The sequence below is a fragment of the Pogoniulus pusillus genome, chromosome 4, assembly GCF_015220805.1.
Source record: "Pogoniulus pusillus isolate bPogPus1 chromosome 4, bPogPus1.pri, whole genome shotgun sequence".
Lineage (NCBI taxonomy): Eukaryota > Metazoa > Chordata > Aves > Piciformes > Lybiidae > Pogoniulus > Pogoniulus pusillus.
Window position 1 is genome coordinate 47,879,382 of NC_087267.1, and position 9,152 is coordinate 47,888,533.

Genomic DNA, 9,152 nt, shown 5'->3' on the forward strand with positions numbered 1-9,152 from the left:
CTTGTGAGGAGCAGCTGAGGGACCTGGGGTTGCTGAGCCTGGAGAAAAGGAGGTTGAGAAGAGACTTTCTGGCTCTCTGCAACTCCCTGAAAGGAGCTGGGAGCCAAGTGGGCTTCAGGGTCTTCTGTCAAGTGACAGGATGAGAGGTAAGGGCCTCAGGTTGCCCCAGGAGAGGTTCAGGTTGGCCATGAGGAACAATTTCTACCCCTTGAGAGTTGTCCAGACCTGGCCCAGGCTGCCCAGGGCAGTGGTGGAGTCCCCATCCCAGGAGGGGTTTCAGAGCTGTGATGTGGTGCTGAGGGCCGTGGTGCGGAGGTGCCCTGGCAGGGCTGGGCTCAGGGTTGGGCCCCATCACCTTCCAGGTCTCTCCCTACCCATCCTGTAATCCCCTGAGTTGGTGATTTCTGGGGGCACTCCAGGTTCTGCTTGCTCCTGGTGTTTGCTCCCCTGGGTGCCCTTCCCTGCCTGCCACAGCAGGGCCCAGGAGATGTTCTCTGCCACCTGGAGATGACCCCAGCAACTCCACAGCCCTGAGGAGCTGGGAGAAATGGATCAGGCTGCAGAGGCTTGGGAGACCCTAGGCTGGACCTGCCAGGGTCTTGTTTTGGGCTCTTCACTACCACAAGCTGGGGACATCTGGGGGAGAGGAAGCAGCAGCAGCTTCCCTTCTTGGTACAGGCAGAGAGGAGCTGAAGCTGAGGCAGCAGTGCCCAGGTGGGCAGCAGAGCCAGTGGCATCCTGGGCTGGCTCAGGAGCAGTGTGGGCAGCAGGACAAGGGAGGTTCTTCTGCCCCTGTGCTCAGCACTGCTCAGGCCACCCCTGCAGTGCTGTGTCCAGTTCTGGGCTGCTCCATTGCAGAGATGTTGCAGTACTGGAAGGTGTCCACAGGAGGGCGACAAAGCTGTGAGGGGCCTGGAGCAGAGCCCTGGGAGGAGAGGCTGAGGGAGCTGGGGGGGTGCAGCCTGCAGCAGAGGAGGCTCAGGGCAGAGCTCATTGCCTGCAGGGAAGCTGTAGCCAGGTGGGGTTGGGCTCTGCTGCCAGGCAGCCAGCAACAGAAGAACCATCCCAGGTCAGGTCGTTTGTGGCTCTGAGCAGCCTGCTCTAGCTGCAGCTGTCCCTGCTGGCTGCAGGGCTGGGACTGGGTGACCTTGCGATGTCCCTTCTGCTCCAGCCCCGCGGATGCTTCCCTTTCCTGCCCCCCTGCAGGTGCTGAGGCCGTACAGCAACATCTCCAACCTGAAGGTGTGGGACTACTACACAGAGGAGACCCTTTCTGAGGGCCCTTCCTACGACTGGGAGCTGAGTCAGGGGCAGGTGGAGCCAGTGGAGGAGGACAGGCAGGACACCAGCGCCCCTCAGACCAAGCGCAAGATCATCTGGCCCTGCTACGACAGCCGCCGCCGCCTGGAGCCCGACGCCATCTCCAGGCTGCTGGAGGTCAGCCCGGCTGCTGGGGCACCAGCACCACCTCACCCGTGGGGCGGGGGTCCCGGGGCTGCCACCCTGCCCCCTGCATGCCTGGGCAGCTGCTTGGAGTTGGCACCATTGGCACCCAGAGCTTCTGGGTTTGGGTCCCTGATGGTGTCCCCAGGGGTGGGACACATGGCTGGAGCTGGCACCATCACCACACTGCTGCTGGGTTTGGGTCCCTGATGGTGTCCCCAGGGGTGGGACAGGTGGCTGGAGCTGGCACCATCACCACACTGCTGCTGGGTTTGGGTCCCTGATGGTGTCCCCAGGGGTGGGGCAGGTGGCTGGAGCTGGCACCATCACCACACTGCTGCTGGGTTTGGGTCCCTGATGGTGTCCCCAGGGGTGGGACAGGTGGCTGGAGCTGGTTGACCCCTGGGCCAGGGGTGCTGGTTCCATGGGTGCTGCCCCCTGCTGGGCTGACGGTCGCATGGCCTGGGCAGGAGCTGCAGAGCCTGGAGGTGGAGCTGGGGCAGGTGCCGGAGCGCTGGAAGGAGACGTGGGACAAGGTGAAGGCGTCGCAGCGCACGGAGGCGCGGCAGGAGGGCAGCAGGGTAGGCTGAGCCACGCAGCTGCTTCACCTGCCCCGGGCCAAGCAGGCTTTGGGGCCGGGAGAGGAGCTGGAGTCGTGCCCGTGGGGCTCCTCCTCCTCCTCCTCACGCCGTGTCCCCTGCTCCCCGCAGACCCCCAGCTCCCTGCTGATGTCCTCTGGCCTGTCCCACCACCGGCGCTCCCTGGGAGTCTACCTGCAGGAGAGCGGAGTGGGCTCCAGCCTGAACCTCAGCCTGGACAGCGACACCAGCAGCACCTCCACCCCCTCCAGCGGCAGGCAGGGCGGCCGCAGGAGCACCTCCACCCTCTACAGCCACTTCCAGATGGCCGAGAGCGAGAACAGGCAGGGCCCGGGGCGGGGGTGGGAGGCCTGGGCAGGGGGCGCTGGAGCCCAGCCCCGGGCGGTTGGGGATCGTCAGCCTGGAGGAGGCTCCGGAGAGACCTTCTGGTGGCCTTTCCCTGCTCAGAGGGTCTGGAGGGAGGCTGCAGAGGCCCTTTGGAGCCAGGCCTGCTGGGACAGGAGAAGGGCTGAAGCTGGAAGAGGGGCACTTAGCCCAGGGAGGTGGTGGATGCCCCTTCCCTGCAGCCACTCCAGGCCAGGTTGTTCGGGGCTCTGAGCAGCCTGCTCCCGTTGCAGCTGTCCCTGCTGGCTGCAGGGCAGTTGGATGAGCTGGGAAGGTCCCTTCAGCCCAAGCCAGGCCATGACTCTGGCTCTCTACAAATGCTGTGAAGGAGCCTGCAGCCAGGTGGCCATCAAGGTCCCCCAGGCAATGGGACAGGAGGAAATGACCTCAAGTTGCCCCAGGCGAGGTTCACATTGGCCATGAGGAACAATTTCTGCCCCTTGGGAGTTGTCCAGGCCTGGTCCATGCCACCCAGGACAGTGGTGGAGTCCCCATCTCTAGAGCCATGGTTTGGTGGTGCCCTGGCAGTGCTGGGTCAGGCTGGACTCTGATCACAGAGTCTCTTCCAAGCCAAACCCAGTCTGGGTGTCTCTGAGTGGTGAAGAAGTTGTTGGGGTTCTGCAGGGTGTGCACCCCAACATCTTCTCGTGCCCAGTGACACTGGGGTGCCTCAGCTGACCTTCAGCCCCTGTCTCCTTGCCAGCCTAACCCTGCCTGGTCCCTGCAGGTCCTACGAGGGCTCTCTCTACAAGAAAGGAGCCTTCATGAAGCCGTGGAAGCCTCGCTGGTTCGTGCTGGACAAAACCAAACACCAGGTACTGGCTGCTGGGCAGAGCCAGGCCTTGGCCTGCAGCCTTCTGTCCCCCCTGGCAGCTCTGCTACAGGGCGGGGCGGGGGGGAAGAAGGCCAAGGGTCTCCGGGGGGACACGGAGAAGAGTGTGGCCAGCAGGGCAAGGGAGCTTCTGTTGTCCCTCTACTCTGGCATAGGGAAGGCACAGCTGGAGAACTGGGTCCAGGTCTGAGCTCCCCAGTGCATGACACTGGGAGCTACTGGAGAGAGCCCAGTGGAGGCTGGGAAGATGCTGAGGTCAGGAGAAGGGGCTGGAGATCTTGTGAGGAACAGTTCAAGGGCCCTGGGGCTGTTGAGCCAGGAGAAGAGCAGCCTGAGAGGGGATCTGCTCAGTAGCAGGCAGTTGCAGGCAGCAATGAGCTCTGCCCTGAGCCTCCTCTGCTGCAGGCTGCACACCCCCAGCTCCCTCAGCCTCTCCTCACAGGGCTCTGCTCCAGGCCCCTCACAGCTTTGTCGCCCTCCTGTGGACACCTTCCAGTACTGCAACATCTCTGCAATGGAGGAGCCCAGAACTGGACACAGCACTGCAGGGGTGGCCTGAGCAGTGCTGAGCACAGGGGCAGAAGAACCTCCCTTGTCCTGCTGGCCCTGGGGCTGTTGAGCCTGGAGAAGAGCAGCCTGGGAGAGGACCTGCTCAGCGCTCAGCAAGAGCTAAAGGCTCTGTGGGGGCCGAGAGGCTGGAGCCAGACTCTTGCCAGTGGTACCCAGTGACAGGACAAGGGCACAGAGGGCAGCATTTGGAACCCAGCAGGTTCCAGCAGGAGCAGCTTGTTGGCTGCAGCACACTGCCCACAGAGGTTGTGGAGCCTCCTTGTCTGGAGAGCTTCCAACCCCACCTGGCCGTTGTGGGTGCAAGCTGCTGTAGGTGCCCTGCTGGGGCAGGGAGGGTGGACTGGAGGAGCTCCAGAGGTCCCTTCCCCTCCTCCCCACGCTGGGCTTGTCCCCACAGCTGCGGTACTACGACAGCAGGATGGACACAGAGTGCAAAGGAGTCATCGACCTGGCCGAGGTGGAGTCCATCACCCCGGGGGCCCCCACCATGGGCGCGCCCAAGACGGTGGATGAGAAAGCTTTCTTTGACGTGAGTGTGGGAGCCAGCAGCCCGCTGGGGGGAGGGCTGGAGCCTGCACAAGGGAGGGCTCCGGGGGCACCTTCTGGTGGCCTTTCAGTAGCTGAAGGAGACCTGCAGGGAAGCTGGGGAGGGACTTCCAGAAGGGCTTGGGGCAGTGGTTTGAAGCTAGAGAAGGGTTTGGTTGAATCACAGAGCCAAGCAGGTTGGCAGAGCCCTCCAAGCTCACCCAGCCCAGCACCAGCCCTGCCCAAGCACCCAGCCCATGGCACTAAGTGTCCCAGCCAGGCTTGGCTGCAACACCTCCAGGCACGGCCACTCCACCTCCAATGCCAATCACTCTCTGCCAACAACTTCCTCCTCACATCCAGCCTAGACCTGCCCTGGCACAGCTTCAGGCTGTGTCCCCTTGTTCTGTCCCTGGCTGCCTGGCAGCAGAGCCCAACCCCAGCTGGCTACACAAACACAGGCTGAGGCTGGCCCTGAGAAGAAGTTCTTCGCCGTGAGGGTGGTGGAACGCTGGAGGTGGGTGCCCAGGGAGGGGGGGTGGTAGCAGCCCCATCCCTGGAGACCTTCCAGGGTCAGGCTGGGTGAGGCCCTGAACGAGCTGCGCTAGTTGGAGCTGTCACTGCTGACAGCAGCGGGGGGCTGCCCTGGCAGGGCCAATGATGCCCCTGGGTGGGGGTGCCCCCAGCCGTGCCCCCTCAGCTCCTCTGTCCTCCCGCTGCAGCTGAAGACCACGAAACGCGTTTACAACTTCTGCGCCCAGGACGTGCAGGTGGCGCAGCAGTGGATCGACCGCATCCAGAGCTGCTTGTCCGACGCCTGAGCAGAGCCCCGGAGCCTCCCGAGCCGGGCGCCGGCAGCTGCGGGCCTGGCCCCGCGGCGGCTGCCCAGCTGCTGTGCTCGCCCGGGCTGGGACTGACGAGAAGCGGGAGGATGCCGAGGGGCAGCTCTTCCTTGCCACCCGCTGCGAGCCCGGCGCCGGGCGGCGGGGCAGGACCAACGCGTGGCACGGTGGTAGGACTGCGGTGCAGGAGCTCCTCACCTCGCAGCAGGCTGGTGGGGCCGGCAGGAGTCGCTCCCCCACCCTTGTCCCCTCGTCCTGTCTGAGCCCTGTCAGTAGTGTGTCCTCCACGTCCCCACCTGCCCTGTCTGCAGAAGGTGCCAGGGTGTCCCCCCCTGCACCCAACCCCAAGCTGCTGGAGACCGCAGGGGCTGCCACCTCCCTTGGCCCACCAGGGCTGCCAAAGCCCCTGCTGGGGGGGGCACAACCAGCCCTGCTCCCCACCACCCTGTGGGGCAGCAGGTGACCCAAGGGCAGCACCAGGGCTGTGCTGCTGCAGCTCAGGGTGGTGGCACTGCTGGAACCCAGCTGGGGCACTGGGACCACCCTGCCCTGAGGGACAGCATGTGCCAGTCCTTCAGGAACCTGGGGACACTGCCACCTAACTGCCCAAGGAGGGTGGCAGGTGGCACCTCAGGCTTTGTAGCTCAGGAGGAAACATGGCCCTGGCCACTCTGCTGCCAAGTGACAAAGGTGGCATAGGGTGGTGGGCACACCTCCCATGGGAGGTGCCAGTCTGGGTGCCCTGGGTTCCTGCCCTCTGTCCCCCTGGCCGTGGTGGTGGGGTGGGGAGGGACACAGTGAGACTGCCCTGCCCCACCCCCAGTCCTGCTGGGTGTCTCCAAGGGCTGGGCACAGCAGCAGTGGCAGGTGCCACCTGCTCTCTTTGCACAGGTCACACCCCCCCCACAGACCTCCACTGCACCTCTCCCCATTGCTCCCCTCCCTACCACTGACCCACGCTGGGGTGGGGGGGAGGCGAGGGGCGCTCTACATGTGCCCACCCTCCCCTCTCAGCCCCTTGCTCACCACGCAGGGGCCTGGTGTGGGGGTGTGGGAATCTCTCGGTACAGAGCCAGCTCCTGCAGCACCTCACCCCCCACCCCCTGCACTGTCCCTGGAGCAGGGGGGGTTGTCCCCCCATCCCCTCCAGGATGCCCCAGGGTGTCCATCCCACCCCAGCTCCAGCTTCTCCCCCCCCTTGTTTTTAAGGAGGACAATGTTATACTGCAGAGATCTTTGTACAGTCTTAAACCCCTCCCCTGAACCCACCTCACTCCCCCACCCTTTGCTTGGTTTCACCCAAGGGTTCCAGCTGTGGCAGGTGGCACTTGGTGGGACCCCAGGAGGGGCGTTGGGTGGTGCTACCTGAAGCAGCTGTAGATGATGGAAGCTCTTGTACATTGTGTCCACCCCCCCCGAGCCCTTGTATTGTATTGTGCCTAGAGAGGAAAGGGTTAAATTCTATACAGAGAGACTAACGCTTTAATAAAAAACTCCGGACAGCTGCGGCTGCTGCACTGCCCCGCCCTGGCACTGCCCTGCCCTGGCACTGCCCTGCCCCGGCACTGCCCTGCCCTGCACTGCCCTGCCCTGCCACTGCCCTGGCACTGCCCTGCCACTGCCACTGCCCTGCCCTGCCCTGCCACTGCCCTGCCCCGCCCTGCCACTGCCCTGCCCCGCCCTGGCACTGCCCTGCCACTGCCCTGCCCTGCCACTGCCCTGCCCTGCCCTGCCCCGGCACTGCCCTGCCCCGGCACTGCCCTCCCCTGCACTGCCCTGCCCTGCCACTGCCCTGGCACTGCCCTCCCCTGGCACTGCCAGGCAGCAGGAGGGCAGGGACAGGAGCACCTCCCTTCCTCTGCTGGATGGACGCTGCTCGGTGCCCCCAGGGCCCCCTCAGGAATGGGCACCTTGCCGGTGGTGGTCTCCCAGCTGCTCCGTTTCCAGGAGGCACCTTGGTTCTGGTGGGCTCCTAAGTCCTTCGTGCCCAAGGGGGACCTAACTTCAGCTGTGGTGGTCTCCAAGCTCTTCAGGCCCAGTGTGGCCCTTGGCTGTGCTGGTCCCTGTGCCCCTCGTGCCCGTGGGGCTGGGCGCCTCAGGGCCACTCTGTCCTGCCTCCTGCTCCCTCCAGCGAGTTCTCGTCCTCTCCACAGTGGTTCAGTGGAGCCAGTGCCAGCACAGCTGTGGTGGTCTGGTGGGCCCAGTGCCACCAGGACTTGCTCCACCTCACCTTCTCCCTGTCCTCGCCTGTCTTCTCCTGCCCTCACCTCCAGCCTGTCCTTGCCTTCTTTGCCTGTCCTGTCCTCCCACCTGCCCTCACCTTCTTCCTGCCCTCCTCACCTCTTGCTTGTCCTCTTGCACTCTCAGCTCCTGTCCTCTCCTGCCTATCCTCACCTCCAGTCTTCTGCTCTTCACCTCCTGCCTGTCCTCACCTCCATGCCCTCACCTCCTGCCTGTCCTCTCCTCCTGCCCTCGTCTCCTGCCTGTCCTCCTCCCTGTCCTTAACTCCTGCCTCTTCCTACCTCCATGCCCTCACCTCCTGCCTGTCCTCAACTCCTGTCTTCTCCTCCTGCCTGCCCTCACCTTCTCCATGCCCTCACCTCCTTCCCCTCCTCACCACCTCCCTTTCCTCTCCTCCCTGCTCTGCTGGAGGGTCCCCAAGCCCAGCAGGATGTTCTGGGAGCCAAGGTGAGCTGTGAGCTGCAGAAGGGGGAGGGTGGGGGCAGGATGGAGGAGGCCAGCAGAGGGACTGCAGTTTGGGGGGGCAGGATGGAGGAGGCCAGCAGAGGGACTGCAGTCTGGGGGGGCAGGATGGAGGAGGCCAGCAGAGGGACTGCAGTCTGGGGGGGCAGGATGGAGGAGGCCAGCAGAGGGACTGCAGTCTGGGGGGGCAGGATGGAGGAGGCCAGCAGAGGGACTGCAGTCTGGGGGGGCAGGATGGAGGAGGCCAGCAGAGGGACTGCAGTCTAGGGGGGCAGGATGGAGGAGGCCAGCAGAGGGACTGCAGTTTTGGAGCTTTTATTGATAGTTGGAGGTTTGTTTTTACAGCCTGGAAGTTGATAACAGAGAGAGGCAGAGTGGGGGGGGGCGGGGGGGGGGGGGTTGTAGTTTGCATTTTTTTTTCCTTTTTTTGGTCTTTTTTTCCTCTTTTTTTTTTTTAGAAACAAGAAAGGGGAGGGGGAAAAGGAGAAAAGTAAAACAGAGAACCCAAGAAACGCAGAGGCAGGGAATAATAAAGTGCCCAACCCCCCCCCCGGTGCCCCAACGCCACCAGCAGCTGATCTGCAAGATAAAAACGGGGGGGGGAGGGGGTAATGGTTGGGGAATTCCTTCGGAAACGGACAGGGAATTGGGGCAGGAACCCCCCAGGCAGGAGAGGGAAGGAGAAGTCTGTCCCCTCCTGGCCAGAAGGGGCAGGGGCAGGGCAGGGCTGCCAGCAGCCTGCGGGCAGCAGCAGAAGGCTTCTCTGCCTCCTGGCACTCAGAGCACCACCCGAGGTGGGCACCGCTGGCACCAGCCCTGCCCGGCGGAGAGGAAGAGCCACGGGAAGTGAGCCCAGGGGAGGGATGGCCCCAAGGGACCACCTGGCCAAAACATGTCTGCAGCCCTCCTGGCCCTCAGCTGTGAGCTGACCCCCCAGGGGCTGAGCCCAGAGGGGCACTCTGCCAGGCCATGGCCTCAGCCCTTCAGCACTGAGCTGATGCCACCCCCCTTGGCCTCACTCTCAGCCCCTGTCCTTCGGAAGGTGGACGGTGCCAGGGGGTGAGCCCAGAGTCCCAGGCACCAAGCCACGCTCCCAGCCCTTCCATGCCTCAGAGGTGGGATGATCCTAGAGGATGATCCCAGAGTCCCAGGCACCAAGCCATGCTCCCAGCCCTTCCATGCCTCAGAGGTGGGATGATCCTAGAGGATGATCCCAGAGTCCCAGGCACCAAGCCACGCTCCCAGCCCTTCCAT

The 9,152-nt window shown here is 64.2% G+C and overlaps 1 protein-coding gene across 7 annotated transcripts in view; it reads left to right on the forward strand.

Annotated features, from left to right (window-relative positions):
* The window catches only part of SBF1 (SET binding factor 1), a 92,814-nt gene extending 86,117 nt beyond the window's left edge, over positions 1 to 6,697 (forward strand). For all 7 annotated transcript variants that reach the window (XM_064142811.1, XM_064142816.1, XM_064142817.1 and 4 more), the window contains 6 exons: positions 1,207 to 1,437; positions 1,914 to 2,024; positions 2,154 to 2,365; positions 3,154 to 3,241; positions 4,226 to 4,357; positions 5,076 to 6,697. In XM_064142811.1, coding sequence (XP_063998881.1) covers positions 1,207 to 1,437; positions 1,914 to 2,024; positions 2,154 to 2,365; positions 3,154 to 3,241; positions 4,226 to 4,357; positions 5,076 to 5,174 — 873 coding nt within the window. In that variant the 3' untranslated portion in view covers positions 5,175 to 6,697. The remainder of the gene's footprint in view (positions 1 to 1,206; positions 1,438 to 1,913; positions 2,025 to 2,153; positions 2,366 to 3,153; positions 3,242 to 4,225; positions 4,358 to 5,075) is intronic.
* The last annotated feature ends 2,455 nt before the right edge of the window (positions 6,698 to 9,152 follow it).